The sequence below is a fragment of the Lampris incognitus genome, chromosome 5, assembly GCF_029633865.1.
Source record: "Lampris incognitus isolate fLamInc1 chromosome 5, fLamInc1.hap2, whole genome shotgun sequence".
Lineage (NCBI taxonomy): Eukaryota > Metazoa > Chordata > Actinopteri > Lampriformes > Lampridae > Lampris > Lampris incognitus.
In genome coordinates this window covers 54,913,991-54,930,685 of record NC_079215.1, presented here as the reverse complement: position 1 = coordinate 54,930,685, position 16,695 = coordinate 54,913,991, and the positions used below count along the sequence as shown (strand labels likewise).

Sequence of the window (16,695 nt, the reverse complement as noted above, 5' to 3'; positions counted from 1 at the left end):
CTGAATATTAGCCTTCTGAATGACCTTCAATGTCAAAAGTAGATAAAGAGAGAATTTCAAGATTATATGACTAAATAATAATGGAGCGGTGTCTCCCAGCACATTGTAGGATGCTGTAAAGCCTGTCATTAAAAGGTAAACTCATAATGTGGACAGCTCAGAGGGAAAAGGAAAAAGAGAAAAAATTAAGGACTTGATTGAAAAGTTAAAATCATCAGAGAGTAAATATATGGAGTATAATGACATCGATGTCTTAAATCAGATCCTGGATACAAAATAAACCTGAACCTACATGAAAATCACGTCGAGGAGAGAGCTAAATTAAATAAAATTTCTTTGAGAATGGCCCTAAATCTAAAAAATTACATGTGTGGGGAATACGCAAACAATAGGCTGAGAGATTTAAACATCAAGTGAAAGAGGGGGAGGAAACCGGAGTGCCCGAGGGAACCCATGCAGACACGGGGAGAACATGCAGACTATATCTTACGCAGGAGGCGTTATCTGAAAGCGATTGGAGACTGCAAGGCGGTGACAGGGGAGAACATAGCTTGGCAGCATCGATTGGTGGTCTGTAGGATGACTTTGGAGCTCAAGAAGAGAGTGAAAGCAGAACCAAGGATCAAATGGTGGAAGTTGAAGAAGGAAGACTGTTGTGTGGAGTTCAGGGAGGAGTTAAGACAGGCACTTGGTGGTAGTGAAGAGTTGCCGGATGGCTGGGCAACCACTGCAGAAATAGTGAGGGAGATAGCTAGGAAGGTACCTGGTGTGTCATCTGGACAGAGGAAGGACGACAAGGAGACTTGGTGGTGGAATGAGGAAGTACAGCAAAATATACAGAGGAAGAGGTTGGCAAAGAAGTGGGATAGTCAGAGAAAGATGAAGACAGTAGACAGGAGTACAAGGAGAGGCAGCGTAAAGCAAAACAGAGGTGGCAAAGACAAAGGAAAAGGTGTATGGTGAGTTGCATGAGAGGTTGGACACTAAGGAAGGAGAAAAGGACTTGTAACGTTTAGCTAGACAGAAGTCACAGAACAACGGGGCTAAGAGTTGAAAATACCTCCTTGAGCAGCTTGGTGGGAATGATATCTAAGATGCAGGAGGAGGAGGAGTTCATATTGGAGACTGTGCTCTCTAACACTGAAAGTGTAATTGGTTTAAACTGGGTAAAAGGAGCAGAATTAACATGGGGAATGGAAAGAATGCAAGAGTCTGGCTGGATTTGGGACTTGATATTCTCCACCCTATTTACAAAATGAGTGAGAAATTTTTCGGGCAGCTCAAAACCAGGTTAAAAAAAAAGAAGTGGAGGGACCATTAATGACAGAACCAATTACCTTAAAGAGAACTTCAGGACTGTGGTTATTCCTAGATATTAACTAAGAGAAGTATGCTGATCTCACACCCTTAATTGCCTTCTGGTAAATTAACAATTGGTTTTTACGGGTGTTATGTGCTAATTCAGACATGTTGACCTTCCATTGTCATTCTTATTTTCTACAGTCTTCTAAGGGCACAAGTGTGATAGTTCAATCGGGGGAGGTCATTTGATTTTTGTTTCCTAGTTTTAAACGGTACAGCTTTGTCAAGGATGGATAGGCACTGACCACTGAATGAATTTGACAGTGCAACTGGATTGAGGGGGGATATAGAGAGATTAAAGGATGATGAATTAAAAGCATCACAGAATTTAACTGCAGAGCCAGCATTGAGAATGCCAGAGCGTGTTTTAGGATAGTGATGAGGAATAGCGAGCTGTAGTGGGACTTTGAAAATGACAGCTTTATGGTCAGATACAGGCATATCCACCAGATCAAGGCATTCAAGAGAGAAATGAGAGGACAGTACAAGGTCTAAAATGTCACCTTTGGAATGTGTGGCCCCTTTAACAGGCCCCTTGTGTGCATAGGCAGACTTAGCATATAAAGTTGATTCTGATTCTGATGTCGGTAACGGGCCGTGTGGGGAGCGAAAGAGGTGGAATGCATTGGTCAAAATGCCACCTGGACCTAAAACACCTACAAAAAGTATTAATGCAAAACAATCCAGTCGTAGACGTCGTCTCTCAACTTCAACTCCATTCTCACGCCTCAAGTTGCTAATCCGACTGGAAACAATGACAGGCGTGCAGAAGAGGAAGTCTTCATAGGAAATGGAAGCAAGAAGCGAGAAGCCAGCAGCTACAGCGGAAGCCCTGGAATGTTGGCCCTTGTCCACAGAGCTAAATCACCATTAGAAAATTTAGATTCTGTGTTCCGAGATCGATATTGCACAGAAATAGAAGTTGAACAATTCTCCATAACATGAAAATAACATTGCTGAGTAATATTACCTGGATTACTAGAGGGTTAAACAGTTAATTCACATTCATTCAGACATCTACAGAACTAGGGAGAGTTGCACTGAAATCTTTCCAGGGATGCTACAAAATGTATGACCCCAGATAAGATTACCAGCATTTGGCAAAGTTTCCTGGGATAGGGTTTGGATGTATGTATGTGTGTGAGTGTGTGTGTGTGTGTGTGTGTGTGTGTGTGTGTGTGTGTGTGTGTGTGTGTGTGTGTGTGTGTGTGTGTGTGTGTGTGTGTGAAAGAGAGAGAAATTGGAAGATCAAGGCCTCCAATAAAACTCTTCTTTCCTCTAAAGTTCAGAAGTAATTCATGATTATAATGAGAGAGAGAGAGAGAGAGAGAGAGAGAGAGAGAGAGAGAGAGAGAGAGAGAGAGAGAGAGAGAGAGAGAGAGAGAGAGAGATTTGAATCGATCAATTCAAGTCACTGTCCTGTCTGTTTCTGTCTTGTGTGGGGACAAGATTAAATCTTCTTCCTGTGGTCAACAGTGACAATGACCTGGGAAGTTCATTAAGTGGTCCTATGTGTCCTGACATAAATCTGATAACCACATGGTCTCTCGGGTGAGTTCCCAGTCTGTTTTACGTCAATTTGGCACTTTTATGCGAGTTGAAGGCCATTTATGTGTGAGTTTGCCCCAGTGCATACACAAGCAGAACGTCAGATTAAACCGCACAATGTTTCTGGAAGAATCCAAACTTGTGTGCCTGGGTTCGCTACCAAGAAAAAAAAAGCAAAAGAAAAAGAGAAATATTATTCTGGAATTATCATGGAACTGGACCAGACGCAAATATAAAAAGCCTGCAAGATTCCAGCTCAGTGAAATCAGTTATCGGAGACACACAAGGGATTACAATACAAAACAATAGTGTTTTAAAAAGACTATTTACACCTGTTGGGTATTTGACACGAACTCAGGAGAAAGGGTACATTGAAGCAATGTATAGAGAGTGAAGAGGCTGCACTGCACTACAGAAACTGCAATTGTTGTAATGGCGAGTCAGGGCTGAACACAGCAGCAGTAACCTTCTTGCTGAGAACATCCATCCACTGGCAAAGCCACACAAAGGTCTTCTATGACAGCAGACCATCCGCACATTGGACCAACGTTAGAGAGACCATCCCCTGTCCATTAGTATTAAACTTGACCCTCTACCCATTTACTAACCATAAAGTTAAAGACAAAGGTTCAAGACAACAGGCGATCAGGATTTTGCAGTCCGAGTTCAACTTTATTGTCAAATGTATTTAGAATACAATGAAGTTCTTGTGCTCTGTCTCTCTGCTTTAACACAGAAAGGGACACAAGGACAAAGAACCCAAGGACGCAAGAGCACTGACAGGTGGTTGGATTTCCCAAAGTGAGGTCATGGGATAGACCTGTAAGCTGCCTTGACTGTGGACTAACAATGGTCAAGAATTTTGGTGCTTCTGGTTGGGTAGGTGACATGTTGATAAAACTTTGGTAGCACAGATTTCAGGTTACAGTGGTTTAATTCCCCTGCCATAATTGGAATGGCCTCAGGGTGCAAGTTCTCCAGCCTACTAATGGCTCCATATAGTTCGTCCAGCGCTGCTGTGGCAGTACCTTGCGCCAGTATGTAGATAGCAGTTAACAACGCGCAGGAGAATTCCCTTGGGAGATAGAATGGTCTGCACCTTATTGTTAGTTGTTCCAACACCGGTGAACAAGACTGAGGGACTATTTCTACATCAGTGCACCATGAACTGTTAACAAAGAAGCACCACCTCCCTTTACCTTGCCAGTATCTGTCATGGAACAGCCCATGGGGTGCACAGAAAAACCCTCTGGTTGTACAGCCCTATCACATGTGTTAGGGCCCAGCCAGGTCTCTGTAAAGCAGAACACACAACAGTCCTTCATGTCCCTTTGAAAGCTTATTCAACAACGAGGTTCGTCCAGCTTCTTGCCGAGGGAGTGGACGTTAGACAGCAGTATGCTGGGAATTGAAGGCCAGGTAGGATGTCGTTGTAGCCTCACCAGAGCGCTGCCTCATTTATCTTGCCTCCGGCAGTGCTGTCTGTGGCCGTTGCTCCATGGTGGTACCTGTTTGTTGTAGGTAATCTCTCTTGACAAGTCCTGTGACTTCCAGCTTTTAGAAAGGTCTAAATTATGTCCAGCAAAATCCGATGATCATAGAGAATTGTGCAAGACGTGTTTTGTGCAACAAAAGTGACATATAACACGAAAACAAACAACAAAGCGAGAGTAGCTCGTAGCGAGTCATGATGGTATACTTATAAAACAAACATTTATGTAACTTAACATTGGTCTCAGTATAAAGTGAGCTTCTCTTGATCTTTTATTGCCACTTTGTTCCTGTTATCTTACTCTAGTTCTTCTAACTACAACAAGGAACACAATGGAAATAGGTCCTGTGACTTTTTTGTGTTATCCTTGATGTTCTTTTAATTGTGCATGTATACGGTGTTGCAACCATATAGTCTGTCCTTTTAAAATGAATTGTCAAAAGAATAAATTAAACAACTCTGTACGTTTCTCTCTTTGTATCTTGTTTCACATGTCATGTACTTCACTGTGTTTGCTGCTGTAATGCAGATCTATACAATGAGTCACGGACAGTCCCTGTTATTACAGCTTTTGAGACTATCTCTCTTGATACTTTGACTACGCTCGTGTCAGCTTCTAAACCAACTACTTGCCTACTTGACCCCTTTACCAGCAAAGCTTTTTAAAGACCTCTGGCCTTTCCTGGGACCTACAATGCTAGACATTATTAATTTATTACTTACAACTGGCACTGTTCCCAGCAGTTTTAAGACAGCTGTGGTCAAACCTCTACTTAAGAAACCACACCTCGATCCAGGGTCTCTTAATAAATACCGACCAGTCTCTAATCTTACCATTCTTTTCTAAAGTACTAGACAGAGTTGTGTATCAACAACTTTCAATCCATATAGAAGTAAACAATCTACACGAACCTTTTCCATCGGCTTTCAGGGCCTGTCACTCCTCTGAAACTGCTCTGAACAGAGTGGTGAATTATCTTCTACTAGCTATGGACTCTGATCCCACCTCTATGCTTCTATTACTGGACCTCAGTGCAGCCTCTGACACCACTGATCACTGTATACTATTAGACAGATTAAATTGTAATTTTGGTGTCTCTGGCTTAGCTCTCTCTTGGCTTAATTCCTACTTATCTGGAAGAACACATTGTGTCTGCTATTATAATATCACATCAAAATTCTCTGACCTTAAATATGGCGTACCCCAGGGCTAGGTTCTTGGCCCTCTACTTTTCTCTCTTTATATTTCAACTTTTGGCCAAATTACATGCAGTCATGGAGAAAATTTCTATTGGTATGCGGATGAGACTCAGCTGTATGTGCCGATCAGGGCTGATGACCGTACTCAAACGAGTAATTTAGAGGCCTGTTTGGCTACTGTGAAAATTTGGAAGTCACTAAATTTCCTGCCTTTAAATTTGGATAAAACAGATGCTGGTCATTGGCCCTGTGAGAGACAAGACACCAGTTTGATCAAGTAACACTAACAATCAAAAATCTTTGATTTCACAAAGTGTGGTAGCCAAAAATATCGGTGTTACGTTTCAGCCTAGCTTTTCCTTTGATAAGAACATCGAGCAAATCACCAAGCCTGCTTTTTTTTCATACAACAAAGCTAAAATTCGGCCTTTTCTGTCCATGGCTGACACAGAGACTCTAATACATGCGTTTGTGTCATCCAGACTTGTGTTGTACCCTGGTTTATAAACTTGATTACTGTAATGTTCTGTTTTCAGGTCTGCCACATGCACAAGAGCTAATTTGTTGACAATGTAAAATGGGCTGCAGAGCAGCATGTAAATGCAACAAGATTGCACTTCAACGCATGGGTTTGTGTGCATGTGGAGGACTATGTAACTAAATCTATTCAGGACTAGTTTGTAAGTATCATTCTCATACTGTTAGTACACATCGAAGTGTTTGTTATGCTATAATGTACAAATAGAAATATTTAGAAATAGAAATATAATGCATATTACGAACAAAATGAAATATGGAATTCGATATATCCATCATAATGAATGGAAAAACTTTCATATTTCTTGAGATTTGAAATACCTCTGCAGTGATGTTTCCATGTATTGGTGAACCTTAAGTAGTGTAACAATGTAATAAGATACAGGAAGTTTTTTTTTTAATTCATTGCTTTGCAAGTAGTCTTGTGTCATATTTTACACTCAGTATTCTTTGAAATTGTCTCACTGAAATGTGGAATTAAATTTCATATATAATATCTTCCCATTACAGCCATCGATCAGACTGGAAGTAAGACAGAATTACACAAACATGCTTATTTCATTACCCGCATTTTGTTTTTCTGAGTAAAATTTTGTTTGTTATTTTCATGTTGTAATTAGTATGAAAATTTAAGCTGCACTTACACTTAATACACTTGACATGGCATGCACTCTTGGTTATGATATTGTTACTATTTAGTGCTCTGTGACGCCTGTCGCGGAGACAACAATTTATCTGCTAATTGCCGACTCCTTAGTTAGTCACTTGGGATAAATGTTTCTACTGAATGTGTTAATGTAAATGTATTAGAAATAGATGACAGCAAAAGTGCATTGTAGAAGAAATCTTTGCTCTGTCAAAAGTGGTCTGCCTGTCAGCTGCCACAGCCTAAATATAAAACCCACCCACACATTCAGCACAAGTGTTATGCACTGTGTCAAGTCTAACACAGAATCCCGTATTGTGGAACCAAGTCGGTTTTAGTGCCTCATGTAAAAAGCAAAGTGTTGCAGTGGCTCTGCAAAGGTTAGGTCTACTGCAGTCTGTTGTATATCAGGTCTTAATGTTTTTTATAGTGCCCCAGTGGGGAGTCTTAATGCGCAGATGAATTGACTGAAGGAAACTCAGGGTATTGCTAGGGCTGGCTGCAGGAAATACGAGAGGATGCACCTCAGGGTTTGGTGTGGGGTTGGGATGGGGGGGGTAGTAGAGGTTATTACTGCAGCATGGGTTACAGCAGCCTCTGTTCTCTGTGGAGTCAAACCTCGGGGGAGTCATTTCCCCTTAATTGCATTTGCACAAAAGTTACAGTCTTTAGATGGTGGGAAATTTCAGGGGCTAGGTGTGAGGATGATGAGTAGGGGGGCGTGGGGCGCTGCATAATTTCAGTGTTGCCACATGCTGTTAAGAAGACAAAAAAGTTAACCACACCCCAAAATCCCATCACAATCATACTGGAGTTTGACAGAATCAGCCATTAGGGGAACAGATCGGGCAAGTCTTTGGATCATCAGTATTACAAGAAATCAATGCAACAGAGTACAAAGGATGAAAACACAGCAGCCAAGGCACAGAATGTGACAAATATTCCTCTGTCACGCAGTTAAATTTTTTTTTTTTACCAATGACAGAAAAATATAAGGGAGACAGAGAGAGAGGTTGGAAGGATGAGTGCGCCTGTGCATGGTACCTTGTAAGCGATGCTGTTCAAGACCTTCATGGCTAGATCAGACACCTCAGGGAAAGGGTCGGCCGCCAAATGGAGCAGCACTCTCCAGATTTGGGTGTAAACGCTGTTGAAAGACACACCTGGAAAGACACGCAGAAACAAATAAATCATGAGAAACACATTAAATGAATTTAACTGATTCCTAAATACTTCTGATCCATTGGGGAGTGTGTGTGTGTGTGTGGGGGGGGGGGTGATGGGAGTGGGTTGATTTGCAGATGATTAATATAAACACAAAAAGCGAAATAAGTGCGACTCATTAAATTTAGCATAGAAGTCGCTAGTGAGATGATCACTCAAGGAACTGCACATATTGTACCAGTCCCCACTGATCATATTTGTGATCAAAATGATTGATTGTGTGGCGGTAATTTCCATGATTATATGGCCAATTTTGCGTTTTTAATCTCCACCCCATTTATCACCATTTATATTTATATGCACAAAACTGAAAAAGGTAATCCAGCAGACAAATATTTGGCTAACTGATGTGTGAAAATACATAACTTGGGCACAAATTACCCAGTTCTTTTGCACTGACGAATAGCATTAATGAATAATGTACAAATATAAAGCCCGGCATTCGTATTCAGCGCCAAGAGATAATAAGGAGAATCTTTAAATCTTAAAAGGTGCAAACGTCTAATGATCTGACACTGTAAGGTACAAACCAAGAAGAGAACTTCCTGTTCTATAAGAGTTCACGTTGTGTGTGGAAGTAAAAAAAACAAAAACAAAAAAAAACCGCTCTAATTTGATGTAAAATGTGAGGAAACTGTTTCAGTCGAGGGTGGCAGAAGGTCTCACATAGCAGGAAGTAAGGTGAACACACATTGTAGCAGCCAAGTGTAATTTTACTCATGTAAAATACATGTGAGATTTGCAATTTTGCATAGCTAAGAATTTCCAACGTGGCAGATTTTAAGGTGATTATTATAAAATGGCAAATTATGCAGCATTGTGAAAATAGGTTATATTTTGTTCATTTTGCCATAAATTGTGGCATAGCAAAAAAAAAAGCAAGGTCACACACAGGTGCGTGCAGGTGCCCTGAAACACTTATAAGACACCCTCATATATGAATGTGCATGGACCAGGACCTCTGTACAGCCCCCCCCCCAATCAGATTCGAGTCCTATTAGGACGACAATGAAAACAAATCAGTGTTAATGAGCTGTCGTCTGATTAGCGGTCTTGTGTCTGCCCGGGTCATCTCCCTCTCGGGTCAGATTTCTTGCAGGGCCGCGTCCAAGTTCACATTAGGTACGCCATTAATCACTGTGCGCGCATGCAACATGCACACACACGCGCGGGCGCGTGCACACAAACAGCTGTTAACAGTGATCCTACTTAAGCTGCTCATCCATTATGACCAGCCATTTCATTGTCATTAATATAATTAGTGATAATCAGCTCTGTACAAACAGTCTAGTCCATCTCTGTCCTCGTCCTTGTAGCAGAGGGTGACAGGGTATGGGGCTTTTTTGCACCCCACCTAGGCCCGTTCATAATCTTTATTTCATTTATTCTCGATCTCCCCTTGATTGTTGTCCTTGTTCATTTATTTATCATATTCACCCTCGCGCTGTTTTTCTGGCGGCGTCACCTCCCTGCTTCAGAGCTGTCATTCAAGCTGACGGGATTCATCACCGCTAGGGACGGGTGCTGAAAACCGGTATTAAACAGACACCGGTGCCAAATTATTAAAGACCGTAGTATTGATAGGCTCCGATGTTAAGGGTTCTGCCGTCGGTATTGGAGAAATTAAGAAAGTAAATGTCCTATGTATTTACCTTGCACCTTTTATGTCACCAACTCGTTTCTAATTTGAAATAAGATGAAGACATTTGTCTGTGACGCATTTTCACTAGTCCCAATCCAGAGGAGATCTCTCTCTTTAGGGCCTGGATGTACTCCAGAGCGGGCGTGTACGGACAGCTGAGGACTCCGCCAACCCGTACTACTTCTGTTTATACTACTTACTGGAGTCCACTTGGGAGTATGCATTTCGCACATGCGCAGTAGATCGGCATTACGTATTTCTGGGCAAAATGGTGAGATATGTGCAAGAAGAAGAAGAGCTGCTTTGTTTGTCGTATTTAGCAACAACTGGAGAAAAAAAGAAATTCCCTTCCGTGAATTTGTGCACATCTGGTTATCTCTGTGGTGTTTTAGTGATGAATTATAAAGAGGAGGGTAACGACGGACCTCCCCTCTTCAAAGTCGGCGTCCATTTTTGTTTTACCGGTTGTTTTACCCCTTGTCTGGCAGACGTGGACCAACTCCCCATGGACACAACAATTTGGAGTACGCGGATGTCCGCGCGGACCCTCCCCGTACGCCCTCTGATGACGAAGTTCACGTCACGCGGACCCTCGCAGACGCGGGGAGTATAACTTGCGCTTCAGAGCCTGTCGTATGTGCGGGCCGAGGGGCGGGGCCAGCGCTCTCTTTACATTGACAGTATTCTGTTCAGTCCCTGCCCATTTCCAGTTCCAAATGAATGAAAGAACTTCAGTCTGATGCCGGTTCTCTGGTTCCTGTAGGCTCTGTGTTACACAAGCCACCTGCTTTTATGTACACATTTGGCACTGTGCACTAGCTAGCTAGTTCACACAAATTGTTCAGGTTTAAGTCAATTAAATGCGTGCATGTGCTGAGAGAGAAATATCCCATGACTATCCATGCTACTACTGTAACTACTATGTACTACTAATAATAACAACAATAATAATATCCATCCATCCATTATCCACACCGCTTATCCCTACTCAGGGTCGCAGGGATGCTGGAGCCTATCCCAGCAGTCACTGGGCGGGAGGCGGGGAGACATCCTGGACAGGCTGCCAGGCCATCACACAGCCCCCCACCCACCCATCCACACACACACACAGAGTCATACCTAGGGACAATTTAGTACGGCCGATTCGCCTGATGTCTTTGGACTGTAGGAGGAAACTGAAGCACCCGGAGGAAACCCACACAGACACGGGGAGAACATGCAAACTCCACACAGAGAATGACCCGGGACAACCCCCAAGGTTGGACTACCCCGGGGATTGAACCCAGGACCTTCTTGCTGTGAGGTGACCGTGCTAACCACTGTGCCACCGTGCCGCACAATAATAATAATAATAATATATTTACTGAAAACCTGCATAAGAGTGAATTTATCATGTAACAAGTTGATATGAGCAATTTCCTATTTTAGCAGATATCTGTTCATGAGAGATATGATTGGGAACGTTTGATGCTAAATCAGCATGTGGTGCAAACTACAAGCAAAGGAAAAAAAGGGCTTTCAAAGGGAATGTCACCAATAATAGTTCTGATGATAATGAATGAACTTATTTGATTTCTTTTTTTATTTCTTCCATGGAAAGAGGCCGTCTTAGTCAGCTAAAAATCCTGTTTCCCCCTGTGGAAACTTCCACATAACAATACATATATTTAAAAAGCCATTGTATGACCTGGAGTTGATTTTTTTTAGCATGCTCTCTTCCTCTCTCTCTCACACGTGCCTGCAATGCACACAAACGCACACGCACACACACACACACACACAAACACAGCCTGCTCTTAGTGACAATGGCGGAGAGAGAACTACATGCCCCCTCCCCCCTTTTCTCCCCAATTGTACTCGGCCAATTACCCCACTCTTCCAAGCCATCCCAGTCGCTGCTCCACCCCCTCTGCCGCTCTGGGGAGGGCTGCAGACTACCACGTCTCCACCGATACATGTGGAGTCGCCAGCCGCTTCTTTTCACCTGACAGTGGGAAGTTTCCCCAGGGGGACGTAGCGCGTGGGAGGATCATGCTATCCTCCCCCCTGAACAGGCACCCCAACCAACCAGAGGAGGCGCTAGTGCAGTGACGATACCCACATCCAGTTTCCCACCCGCAAACATGGCCAATTGTATCTGTAGGGACGCCCGACCAAGCCGGAGGTAGCACGGGGATTCGAACCGCCGATCCCTATGTTGGTAAGCAATGGAATAGACCGCTACGCTACCCGGATGACAAAGTCTGGGTATACTTCACTACAGTCAATGTTGGCAATTCTCGTTGCCACAAGTGCAACAAGTCTTTTGTGTGTAAGGGCGGAAAGACAAGCAATCTTTAGAAACATCTTGTTGAAGTGCATCAAATACAGGCAGAGAAATGCAGTTTTTGACTGCCTCGCTCCCAGTTCATCTCTCATTGGCCCATCCACCTCACGTATGTTATGTATGCTAGCAGCCTGGAGCCCACACGGAGTTCACTGAATTATACAAACATGGGTGAGTGATTAAAAGTAATGCTCTGACCAGACATGAAAAAATAAAGCAAGGTTAATTCTGTTCTTAAATTTTGTTTTTTTCTCTTAAAAAATAACAAACAGAACCAATAAAAGTACAGTTAAAGTACCAGATCGATAAGAGCTGTAGTACTGTTAAAATCTCAATGATACCCATCCCTAATCAACACTGCTGATATGTGTTAGAGAGAGAGAGAGAGAGAGACAGACAGACAGACAGAGAGAGAGAGGGAGAGAGGGAAAGAGAGACAGAGAGAGACAGACAGACAGACAGAGCGAGAAAGAGAGAGAGAGAGAGAGAGAGAGAGAGAGAGAGAGAGAGAGAGAGAGCAGCATGTGGGCTGTAGGACCAGGCACTTCTTTGCGTCACTGCAACCATCAGTTTGTTTTTCGTGGCCTCAACCTACCAGTCACAAATCTTGTGCTACAGATAACCCGGATGCTACGGCTCATTGCCTCTGCAGTGAACCTAGCTCCAACTCAATACACCGCAAATTTTATTCCTACTTGATAGTTTTCTTCTTTCCTTGGTTTGTCAGCTTCAATTCTTCCTTCTACCCTTTTTTCCCCCTCAGTGTCAGCTGTGACAGTGCTGAGCAGTGGAGGTATCCAGCCGTTATTGCTTCTTATTATGCCACCATAGCCACCCCACTCCGCATAACACCTCCTCTTTCTCTCTCTTTGTTCCTCCAACCATCTGAGGAGAAATCTCATTCCAGTCTCTGGAGACACCTCTTCTCTTTCAATCAATTTCTCGTCCTCCCACGACCCTCTTTTCTTCCTGAATGGCACTTCACACAGTGTACCCTCCCAGAGGACAGGTGAGGTGCAAAGCCCTTTCACTGGGACTCACTTGAGATACAGTGAGAAGTAGCAAAAGCCCGACTGAAACTCTTTCCCCTGCGTAGGCCTCTCTTCCTGGGGTTGGCGGTGGGGGGGAGAGGGAAAACAGTGGTGCTAATTACCACATTAAAAACGAGGGAAGAGGGTGGACGAGAGATGGTGAAGGGAAACAGAGGAAGGAGGGAAGAGAGTGAGAGAGAGAGAGAGCGAGAGACCTTTTAACCTTTAATCAAGTCCTTAATGGTCCAAAATTTCATTCACATTAAAATAATACTATTAACACAGACACTCCTATACATATTGAGCATCAATCCCCATACACAGCAAAAACAAAAGCTACAGACCTTCCCTTTTTTCAGAAATTAAGAATAAGTAATTGGTTTTCTGAAGTACATGGAACATCTCCATGTCCCCAGACAGGAACAAATTCTTCCAAGTTTGAAATCATTTTGAAATATGCGAACTCAATTTTCCGCCGAGCAGCAGCTAGACCCCTGAACATGAATGTAGCATCTAAGGACCCTGGGCCTTTCTTTTTGCTTCTTCTACTAAGCCAAATGCTCATTTTTGCCTGACCTATCAGAAAATTAACCAAGGTGACATGTCTGCACTGTGCTGCCGTGTACCTAGGACCATAGACGAACAGGCTGTCTTCCAAAACCTCTCCTAAACCTCTGAGCCACCGCTGCAATACAGAGATAAGAGGGCTCAATCTGGGACAGCTGAGCCATAAGTGCAGTACAGTTTCTTCATCATGATAGAAAGAACAGTGACTCCCTGCTCTAGGATCTATATGTGCAACATGTCTGTTCGTAGCCACAGCCCCATGTACCTCCACTGTAGCTCCGCAGTGCGTTTCTCTTTGGGGGGTTTGTGCAGGAACCTGCTGCTACCTTTGGGAGATGAACCTGGTGTCAACACACCCATCCACCTCAACTCCTGTACACCGGCTAGTGATCTTCTGTTGAGAACCTTTACAGTGACTGCATATGAGGCCTTCTTTGATGTTCCTGAGAAGTCCTGCAGTTCTGGTGTTTTAAAAGACAGAATGGCCCCATTCACTTCCTCCTGCTCCTCCACTCCAACATGGATGGACAAAGATGGAAAAACAGGTCGCATAACTGGCTGATCCTCAACCAAACTCTGCTCCTAGTGCCTCTCTGAAGAAACCAGGAAGTGCACTGACCACTTCCTCCAACAGCCTCTCCATTAGAAAAAGATTTAAAACCAGTCTCTTGGCTCAAAATGGCAGCCGTTTTCCACTGTCCTCCTGATCTGAGACACGCTATCTTAGGAAGTAGGGTGTCTGGGCTCAGCCTTAGAGATAGGGTGAGGAGCTCAGACATCCGCAGGGAGCTCGGAGTAGAGTTGCTGCTCCTTCACGTCGAAAGGAGCCAGTTGAGGTGGTTTGGGCATCGCTTCCTGGGTGCCTTCCTTTGGAGGTTTACCAGGCACAGCCAACTGGAAGGAGACCCTGGGGTAGACCCAGAACTTGCTGGAGGGACTACATGTCCAATCTGGCCTGGGAACGCCTTGGGATCCCCCAGGAGGTGCTGGAGGGCGTTGCTGGGGAGAGGGACGTCTGGAGTGCCCTACTTAGCTTGCTGCCACCACGACCCGACCCCGGAGAAGCAGCTGAAGATGATGAATGAATGAATAATCAACCTGTTGCTATGTTTGATTTGGATAAATCCTATCCAACTTGGCTGCCCTCACACTACTGTCGACAGCTTTCACCCATGTGTACTGCTTGACTGCTGGATTAAGTTTCCTCCAAACATCTGAGGTCATTTTCTGCAACCATAAATTTAAATAAATATAATAAAACTGAAATTATAAATCCATATATTTTATAATTCCATTATAACTCAGTTACCCTCTTTCAATGATTCTGTAAATTTTGTAAACACAACATCCATTGCACGTTGTCCATCTTGGGAGAGAGATCCCTCCTCTGTTGCGCTCCCTGAGGTTTCTTCCTATTTTTTCTCCCTGTTAAAGGGTTTTTTTAGGGAGTTGTTCCTTATCCGATATGAGGGTCTAAGGACAGAATGTTGTGTTGCTGTATAAGCCCCTTGAGGAAAATTTGTAATTTGTGATATTGGCCTGGCGGCCTGTCCAGGGTGTCTCCCTGCCTATCGCCCAGTGACTGCTGGGAAAAGTTCCAGCATCCCCGCGACCCTGAGAGCAGGATAAGCGGTTTGGATAATGGATGGATGAATGGATGGATGGATGGATGATAGTGGGCTATACAAATAAAATTGACTTGACTTGACCACACTGGACAGAAAAGAAGCTGATGGTGGATGAGACTCTCTTGAGTTTCTGTCAACTGTAGGATGTGTAGTTCAACTCCAGTCCCCTCCCACTACTATTATTGAGCTACTATTGAACTGTTTGTTTGTCACACAGTTTGTTAAACAATCTCAAATGATCGGTGCCAGAATTATAAGCATACACATTTATGAAAACAAAAGCGTATCTTGGATTGTTGCCTGAACTACTTGGATTCTGCCCTGCTCCACTTTACATGCCAAGACATTTGTTAAAAGGAGGCGCTGTGAGAACAGCTAAGGTTGGCACCATGGCTCAAAAACAACTCATTCCCCACTCTACCTTATTGTCTACAGAGCTCTGTGTCTCCTGTAAGAAGAGAGTATGTTTTTAGCTTTACTCAGCTCAGCTACCATACCTCGCTTATCTCCATACCGCCCCTCCCTTTAAACTTCCTATCCACCAACTTTCCATAAAAAAGAAAGAAAAGGAAGGAAAATAGGAGAGTGAAACCTTTCCAAGAGGAAAACACCTTTCCTGCATCATCCATTTTTAATTTTGAGCATTTAAAAGGAACCTTTCCTTGCTCTTCTTTCCTACGTTTAGTCAAGAATCTTTAGATGAAACCTCTTCTGTTTACTAAGCTCTTCATATCCAGCCGTTTTTTCCAATCTTCATAAGCGAGTTAACAAAACTGTCCACATTAGAGAAGAAATCTTTTATTTCCACAGACTGTCTGCCATCAGTTTCATCGAGGAAATCATTCTTCTTCTTTTGACTTGTTCTAGTATGGGCTGTAACTTCAGAATCATGTGACCCTGTAAGCGTTTTTGAGGAAAAGTGGGTAACCAGCATTTTCTGAAAGTTAAAGGTGTCCGAAACCAGAATCCACTGATTACCCTTCAAATAAGGCCCCTGGTTTTCTATATTTCCTTCTCCAAGATAACCACCCCCCTATGGTAAATTGGATGTTAGATGCTGTTGCCTATCCTGGTTTAGGCTCACAGTTAAGGCACTTCCCAATGTTCAATAATATTGTGTTTGGTATCATTTTAAAGGGGACATTTGCAGCTTTCATTCAAATCAAATTATGAACCTTTCTGACATACATGGATGGCACTAGAGCTTCTCAAACCACAAAGAACATAATTTTTTCACAATTTCCGCCTAAGTTATTTTCTTTGTTTTAACCCTGTGGCACCTAGGAACACCAGAGATACAAAAAACAGATACTGCAATACTTGCCTAAAGAGTTCGGAAAATGTACAATATCACCATATTATTTCAATCTGAGGGGTTACTGTGAGCATGGAACCTGACTATTCAGTTAGAGAGTTACTGCAGGCAAGCAGCCCAGATGGTGAGTTACTGCAGACAAGAAGCCAACATGCATGCTGGTAGCTTTCAATATTT

At 43.2% G+C, this 16,695-nt stretch overlaps 1 protein-coding gene across 1 annotated transcript in view; it reads right to left on the bottom strand.

Moving 5' to 3' along the window:
* The window catches only part of rptor (regulatory associated protein of MTOR, complex 1), a 330,716-nt gene that overhangs the window by 67,339 nt on the left and 246,682 nt on the right, over positions 1-16,695 (bottom strand). Inside the window, exon 22 of the mRNA XM_056279703.1 lies at positions 7,830-7,948. Within this exon, the coding sequence (XP_056135678.1) occupies positions 7,830-7,948 (119 nt within the window). The remainder of the gene's footprint in view (positions 1-7,829; positions 7,949-16,695) is intronic.